At 52.9% G+C, this 22,618-nt stretch overlaps 7 protein-coding genes across 7 annotated transcripts; 4 read left to right on the top strand and 3 right to left on the bottom strand.

Annotated features, from left to right (window-relative positions):
• Nucleotides 1-882: 882 nt before the first annotated feature.
• Nucleotides 883-1,471, bottom strand: AKAW2_10465S (uncharacterized protein; the record flags this gene model as incomplete). Its single annotated transcript, XM_041687490.1, has 2 exons — nt 883-1,365; nt 1,421-1,471. 2 exons carry the CDS (start codon nt 1,469-1,471, stop codon nt 883-885), a joined length of 534 nt encoding a protein of 177 aa, XP_041537185.1.
• A 271-nt stretch (nt 1,472-1,742) lies between these two features.
• Nucleotides 1,743-2,965, top strand: AKAW2_10464A (glycoside hydrolase family 28 protein; the record flags this gene model as incomplete). The annotated part of the gene is made up of 3 exons (XM_041687479.1): nt 1,743-1,970; nt 2,024-2,443; nt 2,507-2,965. 3 exons carry the CDS (start codon nt 1,743-1,745, stop codon nt 2,963-2,965), a joined length of 1,107 nt encoding a protein of 368 aa, XP_041537184.1.
• Nucleotides 2,966-4,664: 1,699 nt separating this feature from the next.
• Nucleotides 4,665-4,916, top strand: AKAW2_10463A (uncharacterized protein; the record flags this gene model as incomplete). Its single annotated transcript, XM_041687468.1, has 2 exons — nt 4,665-4,688; nt 4,728-4,916. The coding sequence occupies 2 exons, from the start codon at nt 4,665-4,667 to the stop codon at nt 4,914-4,916; spliced, it is 213 nt and encodes a 70-aa protein (XP_041537183.1).
• Nucleotides 4,917-6,728: 1,812 nt separating this feature from the next.
• Nucleotides 6,729-10,167, bottom strand: AKAW2_10462S (putative NRPS-like protein biosynthetic cluster; the record flags this gene model as incomplete). Its single annotated transcript, XM_041687457.1, has 4 exons — nt 6,729-9,236; nt 9,287-9,449; nt 9,501-9,739; nt 9,802-10,167. The coding sequence occupies 4 exons, from the start codon at nt 10,165-10,167 to the stop codon at nt 6,729-6,731; spliced, it is 3,276 nt and encodes a 1,091-aa protein (XP_041537182.1).
• Nucleotides 10,168-10,895: 728 nt separating this feature from the next.
• On the bottom strand, nt 10,896-12,075 carry AKAW2_10461S (uncharacterized protein; the record flags this gene model as incomplete). Its single annotated transcript, XM_041687446.1, has 3 exons — nt 10,896-11,298; nt 11,354-11,804; nt 11,862-12,075. The coding sequence occupies 3 exons, from the start codon at nt 12,073-12,075 to the stop codon at nt 10,896-10,898; spliced, it is 1,068 nt and encodes a 355-aa protein (XP_041537181.1).
• Nucleotides 12,076-12,618: 543 nt separating this feature from the next.
• Nucleotides 12,619-13,485, top strand: AKAW2_10460A (uncharacterized protein; the record flags this gene model as incomplete). The annotated part of the gene is made up of 4 exons (XM_041687435.1): nt 12,619-12,660; nt 12,726-12,744; nt 12,805-12,882; nt 12,953-13,485. The coding sequence occupies 4 exons, from the start codon at nt 12,619-12,621 to the stop codon at nt 13,483-13,485; spliced, it is 672 nt and encodes a 223-aa protein (XP_041537180.1).
• An 858-nt stretch (nt 13,486-14,343) lies between these two features.
• On the top strand, nt 14,344-22,576 carry AKAW2_10459A (type I polyketide synthase; the record flags this gene model as incomplete). Its single annotated transcript, XM_041687423.1, has 7 exons — nt 14,344-14,634; nt 14,705-14,849; nt 14,917-15,185; nt 15,234-15,670; nt 15,732-15,888; nt 15,957-16,593; nt 16,647-22,576. The coding sequence occupies 7 exons, from the start codon at nt 14,344-14,346 to the stop codon at nt 22,574-22,576; spliced, it is 7,866 nt and encodes a 2,621-aa protein (XP_041537179.1).
• Nucleotides 22,577-22,618: the final 42 nt, after the last annotated feature.

Raw genomic sequence — 22,618 nt, 5'->3', positions numbered from 1 at the left:
CCGACGATAGTGGACGGGGCATGTTACACACCCCCTAGAACCCCCCGGAAGCAGATATCCCGTTCTGCCAAGAAAGACAGATAAGTTAAGCTCATTTACGGGTGGATAATTGTGCTTGACTCTGATAATAGTCTTAGAATCCCGCGAATACCACCAACCTTGAATCTCTTAGCTATCTTGGACCTGCTCCACTCTGGTGTTCCCCAGCAACTCAAGAATCTGTAAGATGCATTCTGCTTCGTGGAAAAACCTTTGTCGATGAACTCCGTGTCTAAAGCAGTTCGCTCTTGCAGGGCCCTACGGGTTGATCGACACAGCTCCTTCGCTTGGACGATAGGACACGAACCAGTGATGTAGCTTGTATTAGCCACAGATGTATAATGATGCTCGACAGAGTGCAGTGATTAGCTTCAGCAAAACGGATCGTATCAATTTACTGGCGGTTGAGACCACCCGGAATTCGACAACACTTAATATCGCGGTTTTCTTGGCAAAAAGAAGTCTAGTCCAGAGCTGACCTCGACACGAGTGAGATATGTGTGACAAATTAACTGATATTAGGAAGCATATATTGATTACCCTGCCATGCACAGCATCACTTTGTTCCAACCAGTGTGATCCCCTGGAAGTACAACGGGGTTGAGGTTTCACACTTCCATGGATCCAGGTTAGGGTTGGCGCCGACCCACTGCGGGCCCGGAAGATGAAGAAATTGAAGGTGAAAATAGAAAGATTCCTGCGACGCCACAGCCCACAATATCATCCCACCGCATTGCTTTACCCCATGGGCTTGTAAGACATGAGATGGTCGGCTATCGGAGAAACTGGCATGATCGCGTATCGGAAGAATGTCTGCGTTCGTGTGCACAATATCCATAAAATTTATCCGATGATCAGCCGAGGAACCAGGGTCGGACCCCTGAAAGGAATGTCGCCGAAAGGATCAATCATATTGATTCGCGGACCCTGTAAATGCCCTAAAGGGTCTTTGCCAGAGTCTCGATAGTGGGATCGGCAGTGGCAGTTTCTAGTCTCGTCAGTGCGGTCTACTCCGACCGATCCGTAGTGTTGGTGGGTCCCAAAGCAGTCTATATCGATATCATCATCAAATTCCAAGGACCATCGGATGACGAGGAATATGCATTGGCACTGAAAATTGCCGAGACGATACATGCTCTGCCGGTGCATCCACCAAGCATGTTGCGACAGAGTGAAACAGCGTGGATAAGCTGGATGGGGCAGATGGAGGTAGAGAGCAAGACACGGCATCAGCAGTGGAGATGCCGAGCAGTGCCGAGAGCCGCCGATGCTTCGACCTTCAGCCCAAGCGTCAATCAATGCCTTCTTGGGCCGGAGTTGGCCGGACTGTAAGCCCGTTAGCGTCTGAGATACGCCGGATGACACGAACCTTGGTGCTTACCAATGCTGCGATGCATGCAGTGCCGGTGGTATCCCTGGCTGAAGCGCCCATCGCCGTTAGAGATTGATACCCGGGTGGATCGGAGGGTCCCCTTGGTCTTTCCACCAATAATGGGGGTATCTCACTGCCTTGTTCAGGAACAGAAGCTTAGCATGATTCAGTATTTCACGTATAAAACTCTCCAGGACTTCCGTCGTTGAGATGCTCTATCCAACAACACCTCACTCTTCCACTCCTTGTCCTTTCTTTCTGTTGACCAGACCCCGTCCATTCTTTTGATCGAAACCTGTTCTGTTGACCAGAACCTATTCAAACAATCACCATGCACTCCTACCAGCTTCTTGGCCTGGCCGCTGTCGGCTCCCTCGTCTCTGCCGCTCCCGCTCCTTCTCGCGTCTCTGAGTTCGCTAAGAAGGCCTCTACCTGCACTTTCACCTCTGCCTCTGAGGCCAGCGAGAGCATCTCCAGCTGCTCCGATGTTGTCCTGAGCGGAATCGAGGTCCCCGCTGGCGAGACCCTCGACCTGTCCGACGCTGCTGATGGCTCCACCGTATGTGTTTTTCAGCCGTCTCTCACCTTCGCCAATACGCTAACATCACCTAGATCACCTTCGAGGGTACCACTTCTTTCGGCTACAAGGAATGGAAGGGTCCTCTGATCCGCTTCGGTGGTAAGGACCTGACCGTCACCATGGCTGACGGCGCTGTCATCGACGGTGACGGTTCTCGCTGGTGGGACAGCAAGGGCACCAACGGTGGCAAGACCAAGCCCAAGTTCATGTACATCCACGATGTTGAGGACTCCACCTTTAAGGGCATCAACGTCAAGAACACTCCCGTCCAGGCCATCAGTGTCCAGGCTACCAACGTCCACCTGAATGACTTCACCATCGACAACTCCGACGGTGATGACAACGGTGGCCACAACACCGATGGTTTCGACATCAGCGAGTCCACCGGTGTCTACATCAGCGGTGCTACCGTCAAGAACCAGGACGACTGCATTGCCATCAACTCTGGCGAGGTACGATATCCTCACCACCGCAGCCATCCAATTAGTACACATGGCTAATGATTATGACTACAGAGCATCTCTTTCACCGGCGGTACCTGCTCCGGTGGCCACGGTCTCTCCATCGGATCCGTCGGTGGCCGTGATGACAACACCGTCAAGAACGTGACCATCTCCGACTCCACCGTCAGCGACTCTGCCAACGGTGTCCGCATCAAGACCATCTACAAGGAGACCGGTGATGTCAGCGAGATCACCTACTCCAACATCCAGCTCTCCGGTATCACCAAGTACGGTATCGTCATCGAGCAGGACTACGAGAACGGCTCTCCCACCGGCACCCCCTCCACTGGTATCCCCATCACCGATGTCACCGTTGACGGTATCACCGGTACTCTTGAGGACGATGCCACCCAGGTCTACATCCTCTGCGGTGACGGCTCTTGCTCCGACTGGACCTGGTCCGGTGTTGACCTCTCCGGTGGAAAGGCCAGCGATGACTGCGAGAACGTTCCTTCCAGTGCTTCTTGCTAAATTACTCGCATTGGAGGTGAGGCAAACGGCGTCCCTAGGACGTCTGGTTGTATATATTAATCCACTTGACATGTATTAGTTAGGTGGGATTACTGCCATAGTGTTAGTGAATAATGGAGCTTTGCTCGATATATGAATCCTTGAAGACATGAATAGATTGGTAGAGGTAATGGCCTTGGCATTAGTTAATACCTGGCGATGAAGTAATTCGCGAGGTGAATTAGAGCGAGCACTTCGTGGTATATAAGCTGTCATCCATCGCGCTCTACAAATTTCTCTCTTTCTTATATATTCCAATTTATGAACTACCGCTTCCCCTCGAACCAACAAGGCCCTTCTCTATTGATGCCAGATACCAGGCTATATCGTGACTCCTCCATAAGAAGGAATAAGAGCATGTTTGAGCAGTGTGCAGCAAGGCAACCTTGAAGCAATAATAAATAATATACTGCCACGTGCCCACAGGATTTCTACATCATTGTTGTTCTCCGCCGTCTAGAGATTCGAAGTTCGACTTGACGTTCCTAGTCCACAATGGGGAATATCCTAGTGCTGTTATCCTGGAAAACAAGATCGTATCGAAACATTGGTCTGACGAAGAGAGATCAGTTACGGCCACGGACAACGAAGAGAATACAGTGGAAGCGAGTCATTATACGGATGAAGGTTACACGAATGTGACCTTGACAGAAGCAAGATCTTTCAAAGCACAGGATGTGTCCAGGGCAAGGCAAGAAATTCTTCGATTTGAGACCCGGAGACTAACGCACGATAATGATATGCTTATCGCAATGCTCCAGTCGGAATAAATCAAGAAGCCCCGTGTGATTTGGATCTACAATATTAAGAGAAATCATGTGGATGACTATATGAGAGCCCGGAAGACAGACTACCTTCGGCAACTTTTGGATGGATTATGTGCCGACCCCAATGCAGAAGATCGAGCTGAAGCGGAAATCTACCAAATATGACCCGTCTGAAACTTACTGGAGGATTATCTATATCAACATGGCCCTCCATCTTGCCAAGAGGAAGGAGGCTCCCGTTGACCCAGTGATGCGGCCAAGCGACCCATAAAGGCGAAGAGGCTTGAGCATCTTGCTATACCAACGAAGTATTTCCACTGCAATCACTTCAACAATGTCTCAATCCATATTCACCTTGAAGATGTACTGGCATAGTCTAACTCTGAAACTCCCGCAGAATAACCTCCATTCTCCGCTTCCTTCATCGTAAGCAGTGACACGGAAAACTAGCGAGGGTCCAATACCAACTAATAGGGCTGCTACTTACTGAAAATCGGCGCAAGAAAGACCCCAATCGACATACTCACCTGCTGATGGACGAGATTTTAAGCGGAATTTCTACGCCGTGGTGCATCATCGGGGCAAGCCCAGCTTCTTACCGGATTAAAGCGCAAGCTAGCGCTTTGTGCTTGATCAATCTTTACGACATCATCCGCGGTGAAAGTGTCCTGTCTAGGCCTGGCGAATACTCGGAGCGTTATTCTTATCGACTACATGATCAAATTCCTAAGCCCCTAATGATAACCCGTTAAGGAGCCTTGTTAATTGAAGAGAAGCTCACCGGAACACATCGCGCCTCGCGCCTTCAGGGGAGGCATTGAAAGCGCCCGGACACTAGTGATCACATCATACCGAACATGGGAAAGCTGGCATGAACCTCGGGCAGCCAAGGCATGGTGCGCAAAGACAAAAAGCGAGTATGACCCACTGTACCCCAAAATGCCAAAATACTCCAGTCCCGTCTATTTGTCGCCGCCGCCGCCTATTACGCCTACTACTACTACTACAACCACAACTACAACTACCAATGGACCACGTCACTGGTGCCACTGGCCGAGGAGGAGGCCAAGGAGGAGGAAGACGCCGAGGAATCGTTTGAGATTACAGTCTTTGACGACGCACATGCTGCGGAACCCGACCTCTAGCCTATCCCTTGCGCTGCAGAGGAGTATATCCAAATATTGAGGTTCTAACAATAACGATATCCTATTTATGCAGTTGGAGTTGGATAGAAACCTCATTGCTTCATATACAACGGGTAAAACATCACCATCTGACTAGCTCGACAGGACAGAACAAAGGCTGAATTGCACAGAAATCGGCAGATTCTACGCTTACCGGACCTTCTCATTAATTTGTCCGTAGCTCTCGGTTGAAGATGGATATGCTCAACTATGCACACGCTGTACATCCTGCCAAGTTGCACCGGCGCAAGTTCATGCGTCGGATCCAATCCTAGAGGTATTTGGAAGTTAAGGTCTAGCTTCATTAATGGAACATGAATTACTTCTGGGGGTCTTGAACGTTGTTATCGACGCCTGGGAAATCAAATTCCACCCTCTCGAGGTTCAAGGCTCCGAAGAAGAAGAAGGAATTTGGTACTATCGCCAGAACCCAGAATCAGATGTCACCAAGCGGCATCCTGAAATGCCATGTTTTGGACCAAAGTCTTAAATATTAGAATAATATATTATAGTAATTATAAGAATTATAAAATTATTAATAAAGATTCTATATTTTTTCAATATTTATAAAATATTAATTTCTTTATAATAAGTTACTGATTCCTCAAGGATCAGTTTATCTTATGGATATAAACTATCTTTGTTAATTATCAAATCAATCTATTATATTTCATGGTAGATTCCTTACTTAGTCAACAGGCTTTCTACCCTGACAAGTAGATCCTATCACATTAATAGAATATTTATCTTTATATATTATATAATTATATTAAGTTTAGTATTTGGTTGGAATGATGGCTTTCTTAATTATATCTAGGATTTTAGTTAATCAGAGAAAGTCAGCTTTAATTAAAAGATTATTAATAACTTTTATAAGCTTGTTGATAAAGGCCAACTATATATATAAGCCTGGATATTACGAGAAAGAATACTTTCTTATTAAATTATCTATTTTATTGCGCAACAGATATATTGGGAATGTGGAAGGGGAGTTTATTATAAGAATTTTACTATATTAAAATAGTAAGTCTACTTTCTTAAAGTTAGAGAAATATTAGTTAATCTACTGATTATATTAGTCTTCTTACTAGACTATATCTACTTAACTTACTGTTTCCTAAGTAGCTTATAATTGCAGATTATAAATCAGTAGTCCTATTTTTCTAAGAGCTTATTATGGCCTACTCTCATCATGACCTTATCTTCTTGGAAAAGGATAAGGTAGTTGCATTTTCTAGTATAGCTGAGTGTATTAAGAAAGTTCTAGCTACTAAAATTAGATATAATATCTTCTATTACTTTCTTAGTTGGCTTCTCTTGTGGAAGCGGGCTGCAATGGAGAGTGATCAAATTTTTTATAATAATGATTGGTGCTTGGACATGATCTTGAGTGGTTTTTCGAACCAAAATAGTGCTACTATACCAAGTCTAATCGACGCATATTCAATTTGGGCATCTTTGAAATTAGTGTTAGTGGATAAGGGCTTAACTGGTTAGTTTACTCTATACCGGCACGGTCAATTACGGACTGTTCCACTCAGCAGACAAAAGCTTTGATGACTGCCTACCGGTAGGTGAGCTGTAAGGGAGGGATCAGAGCCATCCAACAAGCCTTTTCATGTCCGAAGCACTGCCGCGTATCTCTATTAGCTATTTCTAACTTCCCGGGGGAGAACTCCCGAACCCCCTTTTTTTTCCAGCTTCCTGACCTACCTCAATCTTAAGCCAAGCCGAACACAAAGTACTAATACACAAAGGAGATCCCCCAAAGGATCAACCAATCCACTCTCCCACCCACTTCCGTACCCACTCCGCCTGCATGGACTCGACAGCCCGCAGCCGCTCACTCCGCGCCGCGGTATCCCGAGTATCAAGCACATTTTCCCGCCCCTCCTGCCCCATGATCCCCTCGAAGAACTCCAACAGCTTCGCTGCGGGATTTCGCGCCAGCACCTTCAGCAACTGCGACTCAGTCAGATGCGCCCCAGCCCCCGCCGTCTCGAGATCCTTCCGCACGCGCAGCACCCACTCGCGGAATGCCACCGTCTGCACCGCCTTGCCCGCGGTGGTGGCCAGCGCCGCAGCAACCTCGGGCCGGAGATCGGTCCAGTTGCGGGGGTGCAGGTTGACCGGGTGGTAGACCCGCACTGCGTCTCCGGCGGAGTCCTCATCATCGCGGACGGCAAGATCGACGAGGACCTCGGCGAGCAGGTCAATGGGCATCCAGTCAATGCGATCCAGCGCCGGGCCCAGGGTATCCGGCAGCGCGCCGACGTGCAGCGAGCTCACGACCAGGCTCGGGAACCACTCGGTCCGGTTCCAGAGTCCCGGGGCATGGACCGCGCCGGCGACCTGACCGACGCGGGCGAGCACGGTGCGGGTCTGGTTCTGGCGGGTGGCATGGTGGAGGAGATGTTCGGCGATGTACTTGCTGTCGGCGTAGCCGTTGGGTCCGGGGGTTGCAGTCTCGATGACGGTTTCGGGCGTGAGGTGGTCCGGTGTCCGGTGGCCCATGGTCGAGCTGATCGAAGAGATGAAGAAGAGCCGTGGGAGGTGGGTGGCGTGGTGCGAGAAGTTGAGGAGGTTGACGACGCTGGCAAGCTGGGGGCGGAAGGAGGCGAGGGACAGATTAAAGTTCACGGCCCACGCGTTGTGGATCACCAGGGTGGTGGTTTGTTGAAGTCTGGTGAGGGTCTCAGGGCTGAGGCCGAGGTCCGGGGCAGTCAGGTCGGCTGTCCAGAAGCTCACGCGCGAGAGGTCGGGATGCAGCGTGTAGGCGGCGCTCTTCTGACGCTGCACATCAGCGGCGTCGGCCTTGCGGTTCAGGCAATGCACATGGCTCACGCCGGGGGTTTTGAGCAGGGCATCAAGGAGATAGGTGCCCAGATTGCCCGTCGAGCCGGTCAGGATGACGGTGTGGGTGTTTGGGCGCGAAGCATTGGACGAGGACGTGGTGCGATCGGTGCTGAGCTGGGCACTGAACTCCCGCAGGAGCTGGTCGCGCTGTTGCAACTGCACGGTCTTGGTGGCCTCGCTCGACGCGGTCTGATCTTGCTGAATGCGCAGCACTGCGTCGGTCAATTCCGTCACCGAGGGGTGCAGGTAGATCAAGTTAGGGCTGAAGTCAGCCAAGTCCAGCCCGCGTCGGAAAACCCGCGTCGCCGTGATCGCTTGCAGGGAGTCCAGTCCTAGGTGAAAGAAGTTTTCCGTGCCCGTAGCCAGCTGGTCTGGCTTCCACCCGGTAATGTCGAGTATCGATTGTCGGATGTATTCCTGGGTGATCTTTGGATCCTCCACCCGACCGGGTCCAGCCTGGTCGTTGTCGTCCTTGGAGAGTCTGTCCGCATCCGCATACAGGGCGTCCAGATCCGCTGTGTACAGCGCCAGCGTGCCGGCTCGCTGGATCGTTCCCTTGCCTGCCCGGAGCATGGGCTGGGCAGGCCTGGTGAAAAGGATGTGAGTTTTGGCGATCCGGGCGTGGGCAGGACACACGACGTTCGCCTCTGCAATACTGGGCCAGAGCTTCTCGATCATGGCAGCGCGTTCAGTCGCATTCAGATCCCGGTTGCCCACCTCCACCAGCAGAGATGCCTGAAAGCGGCGCGCACCAGCTACCAAGGCTGCCGTGACCTCTGGATTATGCGCCACAATATATTGCTCCATCGACACGGGGTTCGTCTTCTCACCGTTCAGGAACACGATTATATCGTCAGCGCGCGCGCTCCAACGCCAGAGGTCTGGTTTGGCGGGGTCGGGGTGCCGGACGAACAGATCGTTTGTATGGTATTCTTTCCGGTCAGGGAAGATAGTGAAGGAGAATTGGTGAGCTTCATACTCCGGGTTGCGGACAATGACGAGCTCATACTCGCTGTCTGAAACGTGGCGGAGCTCGGCGCCCATGCGTGGGTTGATATGGAGATACCTCCAATCAGTCAGCGGATCGCGGTTGGTCGTGGAGGCTACTAGACAGATCATGCCCACTTCCGACGCTCCATATAAGTTCATGAGGGGGATCTTGGCTGCGACTTTGTTTCCAATCGGCTGGGGTAGATCTCCTCCACAGTACACCAAGCGCTCCATGTGCTGGCTGCAGTATTCTAGGAGCTCGGGGCTTTGTGAGAGCTCTTGAATGATGGATGGAACCCCAAGCAGGACATCTATTTGCGTCTGCTTTCTCGCCTCAACCAGCGCCGCGGCGGTCGGCAAACCTGCGGACGTGGGAAAGATGACGGTGGTGCCGACTGGGATGCTGATAAATAGCGAGTACGCAAGTCCGGCTGCCTGGCAGGGTGTTAGATCTGCGGTCTAAAACCCAGGGGAGCTCAGCTTACATGAAAAGGAGGCGGCACGAGGAACATCCTTTTGCCAAACAAGTATCGGTGCAGGCTCTCAAACCCCACGGGAGCCCCCAGCTCAGTCATATGCATGTGTTTGACCGCGGTATCGTGCGTCCAGACGATCGGTTTGGGGATACCTGTCGAGCCGGATGTGTGACTATCGAACGGAATCAGTCTGCGACGGTATCAAAAGGCGGGGTCCACTCACATGACGGCAAAAGTCTCCCCAGCGGCTTCGGGATAGGTCTTTGCGTACTCGAAATGCGGGTACTCGGTGTTGAGCAGATCATCTATGCTGGGAACCTCTAAGACGTCCAGCGTCTGTGCCTCCAAGATGGCCGTGATGGGAGGTGGTCGCGGGACCGGGGCGACCAGTTTGGTACAATTCAGTCGATCGAGCAGACTGCGATGCGCGGCGACACTATTGCGCGGGGAGGTGAGGAACATCTGTGGTTCTCCGATGGTCAACTCTCTTCTCCAACGCCTCAAGACGGGCTGGCTATACGTACCCGATATCCTGCTTTGATGGCGCCCAGTACTAACGCCGGGTATCGAAGGTCATTAGGGCCTACGTAGGCCAGGATCTCGCCGTTGCCTGGGCCCAACCTCTCGAGGAGCCACCAGGCAATACCGTTGACAGCATTGGCAAAGGCCTTGAAGGAGATTGGTCGGTAGCCGTGCTCGTACGTGGTGAGCGAGACGGGATATTCAGCGTAGATGGCATCGGGCTTGATCTTGGCATAATGGTCCACAATATGAGGAACGAGTTGAGTGCGAGGATTGAACCCCGCGGTGTCGGTGGCAGTCATGATCAAGAGACAATTAAAATGGCAGTTGCAATTTGGCAAAGATGGACAGTTCAGAAGTGTACCCATATCATGGATGGATAATATATTTAAAGAAGCTCGACGTACGCCGAGTGGCCGCGATTGCTTTCCGTAGCTCGACGTATCTTTGGAAAGTACGGGATTATCCGGAGGGGGAAAGACCACCCCGAGACCGGAACCCTAGTTAGGGGGAAGCGGGGTATTCGGATCAATATGGAACGTTTTGGGGGCCAGCAAGGGAACCGGTAAGCACTAGACTCCACTAGAGTCCACTAGAGGCACTAAAACGTCACTTAAATAGTGGATGTAACGCTTGCTAAAGGGTTAGTGGGTTACAACTTACAACGTGCGGGGATTCCGTTACGGGAATTCCGCGCCGGCCCGTTGTTTGTGGTTTGAAACTAGCAGCCCCAAAATCCGCGCAATGTCAGCCCCCTCTGAGCCACGGCGCGGCAGTCCGCTTATTCTTGACCGGATGGGCTAATAGGGATAAACCTCCGAGAATGGCGGGGTCTTATGAGCTGACAGGACCACAAGTGACCGTGCCGTGTCGGCTGCGGACCAATAGAGTCGTGGTGATGCACAGCAAAAGGATCGATAGAATAGTTCCCGAGGCTAAAGGCATCGCCAATGCGGTTGATTGAGACTTCTGTCTCTTTCTACGGGACTCTTGCCCATCAGATGTTCAAGAATCAGCAGTTAACTACTAGTATGTTTCGTGCACTGGAGACTAGTATCACAGAGACACTACTACAGGTACACGTTGCACAGTTAGTTCAGTCCACGGAGAACTGGTGGTCAACAACAATCTTCCCCGGAGGCGCAATTTCCGATTGGCGGTGGCTGCCCAGAGTCACCAGCCGAAGGCAATCCTCCTCGTCCATCAAGCTTTCCCTCCATTGCGGTTTGAGTTCATACGTTGGCCTGATCTTGCTACCGCGACTCCCTCCCGACGCGCCTTTCGATGGGTTGGACTCGACGGTGTGGCCTCGATTCGTGCAGACTCGGCGCCAGAGAAGCTTGGTCAGCGGGCGATAGATGGGGAGACACGCGGCGATCAGGTAAATGCCGCCTTCGATGACAGCCCAGATGACGAGCGTGGCCGCCGCCCACGTGCGGTCGCCCTCGGCGTCGGTCACGTAAAACTCCCAAAACCGGATGATGGAAGAGACCAGACCCCTGAAAAGTCAGATTAGTCTTCTTGCATGGCCTCGAGGGGAGACTGAGGACATACAAACTGCCTAGAAGAAAAGTGACGAAAATCCCGAGCTTCAGCCGGGTGGATGCATGCAGGCGCCAAACCACTGGCATGGGCAGAATCAACATGACCACGTCTGTCAAGATATTCGCAAACCCTCCCCAGCGGAGCCAGGCATCGATATTGATGCAAACACCTTGCCCAGTCCAGAAGTAACTGAGTGGCCGGCAGGAAAGAAGCCCGGCGATGATGACCGCGACCCAGTTGCAGACAATTACCACGCCGGTGGCATAGCAAATGTTGCGAAGCCGTTTCTCGGTAAAAATGCTTAGGTATAGATGCAAGATGGCCAGTTTCGGAGGCACCACGGTCGAGAAATAGAATAAAGGAATGATGATGATGAATTTGCCCCAGTTCACCATCATGTGAGGGTCGATTTGCACCACACGTGCTTCGTGAAGGCCGATCCCGCCATATTTCACGTCGGCTGCCGGACCTTAGAGTTAATCGTTGACATAAGCACAACGAAGGAGCCCGCACTCACCCATCGTGCAAGCCGCATCGGCGATGCAGAGAATTAAGCCCAGAATCATGAAAGCGTCATCCCAGCCCAGCTTCAAGCGCCCCACCCATTTCGCCAAAAACCGCAGACTCACACAGAAGACCTCCAGAGCAATGAAGACGGAGGAAACCGTGTTGATGAGCCCCTGTTTAGATTGATGGAGGAATTCCTCCGAATACTGCTCCGTGCCGGCCATAGTCGGAAGCACCAGCAACAATAGCCAGGAGCCTGAGAACAAAGGAAACACACAATGGTGTAACTTACAAGTCAGAGGTGAGGAGAGGCAGCCACTTATTTCTTCGATGGTTCTCGGCCCTGGAGATTAGGATTCGAGCCACCAGGCAGAGTCAGCCATGCCATGAATGGGGCCAAAAAAAAAAAAAAGAATAAAATAAAATAAAAGAAAAAGCGCAATAAACCGGGGCTCGTGCGGAAGCGCCAACGAGTGCGGGTCTCTTCCTGTGTCCATAGCGTTTAGCCCCCTGGGGCCGAAACCCTGTACCAACTATAGTACGGATTACGGATCCACTGGACGCGTCGTACACCTGCAGGATGGGCACTTGCAAGCACTGCCAAGCAGAGAGCTTGTGAATCGCTTGTGAACCCCCCTCACCTCGATATGGGTGTTTGCTGTTCCTTCCGAGATTGATATTTAGGGGCATAGATGAGACCTGTCTAATTGTCATCCATGATCCATGATCCCCAACATTGACGGCAAATTCCGGACAAGTTAGTTGAAATGCACTTTCTCTGCTTCCATGGTAGGGGCACCAACAACCAGGTTAGTGCTCTATGCTCTCCTCATCTCAGCACCTCGGATGCCGCGTTAACCGACTGGGAGATCAGATCATGGAGTCTCAAATCGGTACGAGACATATTCAGCGACTCGACGACCCACGTGTGAATGAGCTGACCGGATTGGTAGCCGCCCTACGACACGAGCTCGATGCCATACACACTTATGATTTCGTCGAGGGAACCATTCAAGCCCCCCTAGCTCCCGGTAAGCTTTGGATCCGTTGCCAGAAGAGATCTCTTGGGAGGATGCAGGGCTGAAGTTGTAGGATCATCAGAACTGGAGGCCTTCTTTCCCGCAAAGGGAGGCTACTTTGATTACTTTTCGTTCGACTCGGCCGCAAGCGTGGAAAAGGCAGTGGACGACCTTTCGACCTTTCTGGAGACAGACGGTCCTTACGACGGCGTGATCGCATTTTCCTTAGGAGCCGCCCTGGCGGCCACCTATCTTATCCGGGAGGCGATGCGCCACCCAGGAAAGCCTCTCCCTGTCAAATGTGCCATCTTCCTGTCCGGCGGAGCACCGTTGGACCCAGAAGCCTTGGAGCGGGGCGAGGTACGTTTGTTGAACGCTGCTGTCGCGGGAAATCAGTTGCTGCGAGGCCTGCCTACCGCCCACATTTGGGGCCGAAATGACGACCTATGGGGAGATCGAAGCGAGACGCTGTATGCGCTATGCGACCCGGGTGAGCGAACCATGGTGCTGCACGACGAGGGTCATGCCATTCCCGGAGCAAGGGCCAAGGAGGTTCTGCTGCAGACTGTCAAGGCAATTCGGAGGACGGTTGGGAGGGCAGGGATGGCAGGCTAGTGGGATAGAATGTGAGGGGAATGGATAATACAGTGGGATGTCAGTAGTTTGCGTTGCCCCACTGTATACGCTATAATACCCCACCGCGCGTGGAACGCTTGTCTCAACCTTCCGTCTCACGTTTCTCACGGTAATAGGCCGAGGCCCTCTCTCGCGTCCGCCGGATTACGCCTACGAAATAGACTCGCCAGGGTAGTTAGACCAGCTTAGTGCATCAGCTGCGGCCCACCTGTCATTGGTAATACGGCCAATGAGGCTATCAAGCCCAGTCTCATCAAATTACTCGGCAGAGTTAGCGAGATTACTACTGCCTGTAGAGTCGTAGTTCGTCTGCAAGGCCAACAGCGGTAATACACCGTTTTGCCGCCCCCAAAGTGTGCTTAGTGCTTACATTACTGTGTAGATAGGCAGTGCTTTCGAACAGCGAACGTCCAATCCTGAGTCAAGATCATGCACGCCGCACAGACAATCCCTTCATCCCACTGGACGACTGTTTACCGAGTGCAACGCTCTCTCGAAAATCTGCTAGAGACAGCCGGAAAATAAGCGGGGAAGGAGCATTAGGAAAGAGGAAGGAGCATTTGGATGATTCCTGAGCGTCACCGCCAGATGTACCTACCAGGAGTCCAGGACGGACATAATAGCCAGCCGGCCGAAGTGGAGCAAAGAGTTCAACCGAGCCCTTGAGGCCGATACCCGAAACTGCCTTGATGCTCCTGCGCGGCATTCTCACGGAGTGCAGCCGCTGATAAATGATCCCGCTTTTCCGGGTATCCAGCTGGCTACCTCTTATATCTGGGAGGCGCCTCCCGACGTGGCCTTGAGTGAAATCCATAACCTGCTTGATCGTTCTGCGCGATGGTCCCTCATATGATAGAAGACGCCTTCCTGCCAGGCGATGTGCCGACAGGTCGACCTGGTGGCGAAAGGCCAACGTTGCCTCCAAGTGAGCGCGGGCTTTCCCTGGACGAAGACAAGCTAAAGCCCATAGCCATCGTGGGCTTCTGCTTTCGATTTCCAGAGGATGCGGTCAGCCCCCGCGGGTTTTGGGACATGATGATGGAGAAAAGGTGTGCCATGACAGAATCCCCCAAGGATCGAATCAGTGTGCCTGGGTGGCACCACCCCGACAGCAGGCGGCGAGGCCAGGTGTGTGACAACAACAACAACCACCACCCCTTGACATTTCCGCGCACCAGCATACCTAATCCCAGATTAGTACCCTTCACGGGGCGCACATTACTTGAAAGAAGACGTCTCATTATTCGATGCCCCATTCTTCTCGTTGTCGGCCGACGAAGCGGCGGCCTTAGACCCACAGCAACGGCATTTGCTGGAGGTGACTTACAGAGCATTGGAGAATGGTATGGCATCCGATGAAGCCCTCTCCCAAACTAGGCCTTCCCATCAACAACTGCTGACGCCACACAGCGGGCATACCCATGGAGAAAGCAGTCGGATCGCAGACCTCGGTCCATGTGGGGTGCATGAACAGCGATTATCGACTGATGACCTGCAAGGATGTTGCGAGCAGTGCAGATTATGATGTAGTGGGTATCAACCAATGTATGAACGCCAATCGCATTAGCTGGTTCTTTGACTTTCACGGAACCAGCATGAATATCGATACCGCCTGTTCCAGCAGCTTGGTGGCTCTAGATTTGGCGTGTCAGTGTCTGCAAAATGGGGAGACCGAGATGGTCAGCCACCTATTCTGGGGTTGAGAAGCCAAGGCTAACGCGGAGCAGGGCATAGTATCGGGGACGAACCTTCTCCTGTCCCCGGACATGATGCAGGTCTTCTCCAACGTGAACATGCTCTCCCCAGACTCCAAATGCTACAGTTTCGACCATCGCGCCAACGGCTATGGGCGTGGTGAAGGAACGGCGACTCTGGTAATCAAGCGCCTAGAAACCGCGATCAAAGACGGCGACACAATTCGTGCGGTGATTCGTGCGACCGGGAGCAACTCGGATGGTCTGACACCGTCGGGGATTATGCAGCCCAACGGTTCCGCGCAGGCCAAACTGATAAGAGATACCTATCAGAAGGCAGGGCTGAGTATGGTGCCCACACGCTTCTTCGAGGCTCACGGCACAGGCACACCGGTTGGGGATCCGATTGAATGCAATGCGTTAGGAGAGGCTTTCCGCGCCTTTCGAACAACCAATGACCCCTTGATTGTGTAAGTCCACCCATCCGAATCCAGCTCACAGCGCGAAGGAGGCTAAGCCGTACGTTGATAGGGGCTCTGTCAAGTCTAACATCGGCCATCTGGAGGGCGCCAGTGGAGTGGCCGCTCTAATCAAAACCATTCTGGTCCTGGAGAATGGCATAATTCCACCAAATGCAAACTTTGAGAAGTTGAACCCGAAGATCGACTTGGAGTACCTGAGGCTTAAGGTGCGCTGGTCGCCACATATGTTCTGATCAAACCTTTCATTTTTCAGGCGTGCTAACTGTGTGTGCAGCTTCCCCTCGAGGCCACACCATGGCCAACGCTCGGTCTGCGGAGAGCGTCTGTTAATTCCTTTGGTTTTGGTGGATCGAATGCCCATGTGGTGTTGGATGATGCATGTCATTACTTGCAGGAACATGGGCTCGATGGGAATCATGTCACGACCGATTTACCTCCAGCCCTAGTAGCAGCAGATGAACCCCACCGTGTCTTGAGCACGTCTAAGCCGGTCGTCCTAGAACCAACACTCGAGTCGCCAAAGCTCCTGATGGTTTCTTCATCAAGCCAGACGGGTTTAAAACAGGTTGCTCTAGGATACAAATCATACTTTGAAGGGCTTACCTTGGCAGTCGACCGCTTCCAAGAGTATGCAGATGACCTGGCTCACACCCTGAACACCCGAAGAAGCGCACTTGCATATAAAAGCTTTTGGGTAGCATCTACACCCGCGGACCTCTGTAACGTGGATAAGGGTACATCACACATCTACACGTCGCTGGAGAAGCCCGTCTTAGGCTTCGTCTTTACAGGACAGGGATCCCAGTGGGCAGGTATGGGACGAGAGCTGTTCCAGTATCCGGTGTTTCGAAATACGATGGACGAGTGCGAGGCGGACCTACGTGGCTTTGGATGCCTGTGGTCACTTCGAGGTGAGTGGTAGCCCTGCAAGGTAAAGCGTCTTTGAATGTTGATTTGATAGCAGCCGAGATCCTGGACGATAGTCCCTCGAGTAGAATCAACGCACCTGAAATCGCCCAACCTGCAAACACCGCCCTCCAGATTGCACTAGTCGAATTACTTGGCGTCATTGGTGTCAAGCCTGCAGCTGTCATTGGACATTCTTCCGGGGAAATCGCAGCTGCATATGCCCTCGGCGCGCTGACTCGAAATGATGCGATGAGGACCGCATACTTTCGCGGCGTATGTGCAGCGCAGCTTGCAAGCACCACGACGAGGCCCGGGGCAATGGTTGCCGTCGGCTTGTCTGAGGCCGATACGCGGGTGTATCTGGAGAAGGTGCACAGAATCCATAATCACCCGGGGATCAATGTAGCCTGCATCAACAGCCAGAAGAGTGTGACGGTGTCGGGTGATGCAGATCAAGTGGAGACACTCAAGCATCTGCTGGATACAGATGGCGTCTTTGCCCGGAAGCTGAAAATCTCGGTGGCTTATCATTCGTCGCATATGGAACAAGTTGCGGACACCTATGCAGAGTCCATGGCGGGCCTGTGCACCCGTTCTACCCCCGAAAACAGATCGAGGGTGATGATCTCATCAGTGACTGGAGATCGAGCTTTATTTCAAGAGCTTCAAAACCCGGATTATTGGGTCGCGAATCTCGTTTCCCCGGTGAGGTTTATGGATGCCCTTCTTGGCATATGCACAGAATCTGGGCGAAGAAATGGGAAGAAGCTCGATGGCAGCCACCGCACACAGTTGGGTGTCAACATGATTTTGGAAGTTGGACCCCATGCTACCCTCCAAGGCCCCATTCGAGACATCCTGGACACCCTCGCATGGGGTCGCGATGTTCGTTACTCCCCGGTTATTCGACGAAAGGAGAACGCGGCCTATGGATTCCTTCACGCTCTAGGGCACATTCATTGTCTGGGCAACACCATCGATCTGGTCGCGGTCAATAGGCTCACTGGCTCGATGAGAAAGCACCCTCGTGTGTTGACCGATCTTCCCGAGTATCCCTTCGATCATTCCACCTCCTACTGGCGCGAAGGCCGATTGAGCAAGAGAAGCCGCTTGGCTACTCGGGGTCGGCACGATCTCCTAGGAAAGCCAGTGGATGACTGGAATGTCTTAGAAGCTCGCTGGCGTCATCACATCCGGCTGACAGAGCTTCCTTGGGTAGAGGATCATATAATCAACGGTGCTCTAATATATCCAGCCGCTGGTATGCTTGTCATGGCAGTTGAAGCTGCCGATCAACTCAGCGATCCCCAGCGCAGGGTTTACGGATACTTACTCAGGGATATCGAGTTTCAGCGTGCCTTGACAGTACCCAGAACCGCCGAAGGAATCGAGACAAGCTTGCTGCTGCGCACGAAGTCTGACGGTAGCAATGTCTCCTCCCCATGGTTGGAGTTCCGACTTTTCTCATACGATAATGATGAATGGCGAGAAAACTGCCATGGTGAAATCAAGGTCGACTATGGATCCGCAGACGAACTGGCGGAACAGAGTCATGAACTCGAAGACTGGTTGCAGCAGGAGGCCAGCGTCACAGGAGCCTGCATCAAGGAATTCGACCACACCCGCCTATACAAACGCCTTAGAAATAGTGGTTATGAGTTTGGCCCCACGTTTCAAACAGTATTGAGCGGCAAATGTAACGAGGAACATAAGGCAACTGGCTCAGTCAAGGTGTTCCACTGGCCAGCCAGTCAACATCCCCAAGCTCATGTCATCCACCCCACGACCCTGGACGGTATCCTGCATTTGAGCTTGGCCGCGATCGCGGAGAGTGAGGAAGGCGATATCTCGGTTCCCACGGCAATCCCCACGGGCATCCAGTCCCTATGGATTGCAAAAGAGGGATTGAACGAGTCTTCGGCGGCGACCGTTCATGCCTCGGCACGGAAGACGAAAATGAACAGTCGTGGACATGAGTTCGACATTGGCGCGACGGACGAGCAAGGCACTCGTGTTCTGGTAAGGATGAATGCTCTGCGATCCACGATCGTGACAGGCACAGCGAGAGATACAACCGAGCTTGCAAAGGCCAAGGCGACTACCGCGTATCATCTCAGTCGCGTACCGGATCTGGCCTTGTTGAGCCGGGAGCAAGTGATGGCATATTGTGCCCCGGCGTTTCCTAATAAGCCCGATCCCATCGGTTTCTTCAAGGAACTCAACTTCGTTCTATACAAGTTCCTCGACGATGCGGTACAAGCTTTGGATCGTCTCCCTGAAGACGAGATTGATGTCCTACCTCACATTCGGCGATATACCGAATGGGCTCGTCTACAGAGAACGAAATATATCGCAGGCGAACTGCCCCTCAGCCAGGACGGGTGGGCCACTTATTTACAGGACCTGCAGCACTTCGAGGCAGCATGCCAGAGAATCGCATCGACGAATGATTTGGGTTATGCATATGTCCGCACAGGGCGTAATCTGCCGAGCATCCTGCGTGGGGAACTGAACCCCTTAGAATTCCTCTTCACGGGCGACATGATGGCTCGGTGGTATAGCGAGGTGAACAACCGAGCGGGTTGTTTCAACAGGTGGGCTCTGTACCTCCGGACCCTGGCGAGAAAAAATCCAGCCATGCGCATTCTCGAAATCGGTGCAGGCACGGGAGGGTCGACGGGGCACATCTTGAATGCCCTCTCGGTCGATGACGATGATAACAACCCATTGTACTTGTCGTATGATTACACTGACATATCGTCGGCCTTCTTTGAGCGAGCAGCCGAGCGCTACACCAGGTTCCCTCGGCTGAACTTCCGGACCCTTGATATTACCAACGACCCAGAGATGCAGGGCTTCCAGCTCGAGGCCTATGATTTGGTGGTGGCAGCCAACGTGCTACACGCAACACCAGACATTCAGGCGACCATGCATCACGTACGAAAGCTTCTGAGGCCGGATGGTAAGATCATGTTGTACGAGATCACACGTCCCGACATCATCCGCTCCGGCTTTATTGCGGGTCTAATGGAGGGGTGGTGGGCTGGGATCGAGGACAAAAGACCATGGAGTCCAGCGCTCACGGTGTCTCAATGGGATTCGGTGTTCAAGGCATCCGGCTTTACCGGGGTAGATATCGAGTTCCCCGAGTTCCTCGACTCGGAATGTCAGGAGATGGCGATTTTGGTAGCAAGTGCCTTGGAAAACACCCCTGAGTCTGCGGCCCAATCTCCTACCACCCCCAGTTTCTATTTGGTCCTCGACACCACCTCCGAAAGGCAACAGACACTTCGGGACAGAGTAGATCGATCGCTACAGCACCGGTACCCGAGATCAGAAATTCAAAGCGGCAGCTTAGAAGATTGCGCTTCGCGGTCTGTCCTCACGGAAACGACGGTCGTGTTTCTCCAGGAAACCGAGAGACCACTTCTGAGTGAAATGACCAGCAGGACATTTGCCCACATCCAGCAGGTGATCAACCATTGCAACTCAATTCTGTGGGTCACCGCGGGCGGTGGTCATCGACCGATGAAGCCTGAATATGCAATTGTGGATGGCTGGGCTCGCACGTTGAGGAACGAGAAGGCCAGCCGACGCTTTTGTACGTTGGCCTTGGACATCGACCACGAGATCCAGTCTTACCAGGCTGAGAGTATCGTACGCGTTATTGACAAGGCGGTTTTGGAGCGCAGCGGAGTACATGAGCATGAGTTTGTGGAGGTGGATGGAATGCTGCAGATCCCACGGGTTGAGCCCACGAAATGGTTGACGGATGAAATCCACGCAACCTCGCTGCCACAAACATCAAGCATCCAACCGTTGAGTAAAGCGGGCCCTGTCAAACTGGCATGTGCTACTCCTGGCTTGCTTTCATCGCTGCATTGGGTGGACGACCATGATGCTAATCAACCTCTGCAATCGGACGAAGTCGAGATCGACACTCAAGCAGTCGGCGTCAATTTTCGAGACGTTCAGATTGCTCTAGGCCAAGAGCTCGAAGCTTCCTTCGGCCACGAGTGTGCAGGTGTTGTGGCACAGGCTGGCGAGCTCTCCGGCTTCTATCCCGGCGACCGTGTACTTGTTTTCGGTCCTGGGCGGTTCAAAACCCGGGTTAGGGCTCGGAAGCATTTCGTCCACCGGATTCAAGACAGTCTGCCTCTGTATCATGCAGCTGGTGTCCCGGCCACATTTGGTGTCATGTGGCACATTCTCGCCGAGATTGGTCGTCTGCGCTCGAACCAAAGCATTCTCATTCATTCTGCGACAGGTGGCATGGGTCAAGCGGCAATCCAAATCGCGCAGTACATTGGGGCCGAGGTATACACCACGGTGAGCACCAGAGAAAAGAAGCAGTGCCTGGTCGAAGAGTATGGAATCGCACCGGATCACATATTCTACAGCCGCGATCCTAGCTTTGCCCGTAGTGTGATGAAAGCCACCAACACTCGCGGGGTGGATGTTGCTATTTGCTATTCGGGCGGAGAGATTCAACAAGCGTCGTGGGAGTGCCTGTCACCCTATGGATCCTTGATTCAGGTGGGCAATTCCGCCGATGCCGTTGCTTTACGTGCACGGCCAGGCCGGCAAGCCTCTTTCGTTCAATTTGACAGTCTGCGGTGGATGAGCGATCGGCCACACGATGCCAGGGAGTCCATCGACACCGTACTGAGTCTCATGGCTGAGTACCGGCTTCGCATGCAGACCCCTTGCAGTGCCAAGGATGCAAGCTCGATTGAGCAAACGTTCCGCACGATGCAGGATGGCGCTTCGATGGGGAAGACTGTCATCGACCTTACCGCGAATGTCGAGGTACCTACCATGTTGGACACCAAGGCCCCGTTCAAGTTGGATTCGGATGCAACGTACGTGATTGCCGGCGGGCTCGGGGGGCTGGGTCGGACCATAGCACGATGGATGGTCGGCCGGGGAGCTCGAAATCTGGTTCTTCTGGGACGATCGGGTGTCAAAACCGGTACGGCTGCATCGAAACTTGTTAAGGAGTTATCCGACCAAGGGGTGTACATTCATACCCCGCCGTGTGATGTGATGGATGCGGCATCGGTCCAGCAAGTTCTGCAACAGGTATCACAGAGAATGCCGCCCATCAAAGGTTGCGTGCAAGGGTCGATGGTTCTGCGAGATCAAATGTTCAGTGAAATGAGCTACGAGGATTGGCGGGTGTCCGTGGAGTGCAAGGCACTCGGATCCTGGAATCTCGAGACGAACCTGCCCCGAGACCTGGACTTCTTTGTCATGCTCTCCTCCGCTAGTAACGTGATTGGACTTACCGGACAGTCCAACTACGCGGCGGGAAATTCATATATGGACAGCCTGGCCCGTTTCCGAGTCGGCGGCGGACAGAAAGCGATCTCGCTGGATCTGGGGCCCATGGTCGACGACGGCATCCTCGTGGAGACGGATGGGTTTCTCGACAAGGTGCTCGGGTATGGATCTCTGGCCCCGGTTACTCGAGCGCAGCTCCATGCTATCCTGGACCATTACTGCAACCCGAACCGACCTGTCCTGACCCTGGACACGGCACAGCTGGTGTTTGGGATCTCTGGGGAGAGTGGTGACGGGCACCTACAGAACACATTAACCCAGAACCCTCTCTTCTACCGACTCCAGCTTGAGAGTATCCCGGAGAATTCGTGGTCCCAAGATCATGATCAGGTGGATTTCAAGAAGCTCTTCCAGGCCACAACCTCTCTACACGAAGCCCGCGAGATTGTGAGACGAGCGATCATTGATAAAATGGTCCACTCATATCGTCTGATTGCGGAGGAGGTGGAGGTGGACGTTTACGCGCCTCTCCATACCTATCGCGTCGACTCACTGCTGGCAGTGGAGTTGTGTAACTGGATCGGCAAGGAGTTCGTGGCCGAGGTAGCGGTGCTGGAAGTGATGGGAGGCGCGACGTTGGCCATGGTGGACCTTCTGGTGGCGACAAGGAGTCAGCTTCAACATCCAGCATGGGATGATTGATGAAGGGCGAAAGAGCAAGATACGGTAGAGATGGGATGGAGG

The sequence above is a fragment of the Aspergillus luchuensis genome, chromosome 1 (genome assembly GCF_016861625.1).
Source record: "Aspergillus luchuensis IFO 4308 DNA, chromosome 1, nearly complete sequence".
NCBI lineage: Eukaryota > Fungi > Ascomycota > Eurotiomycetes > Eurotiales > Aspergillaceae > Aspergillus > Aspergillus luchuensis.
Note: the sequence above shows the minus strand (reverse complement) of the source record. Positions and strands in the feature narration are given on the sequence as shown.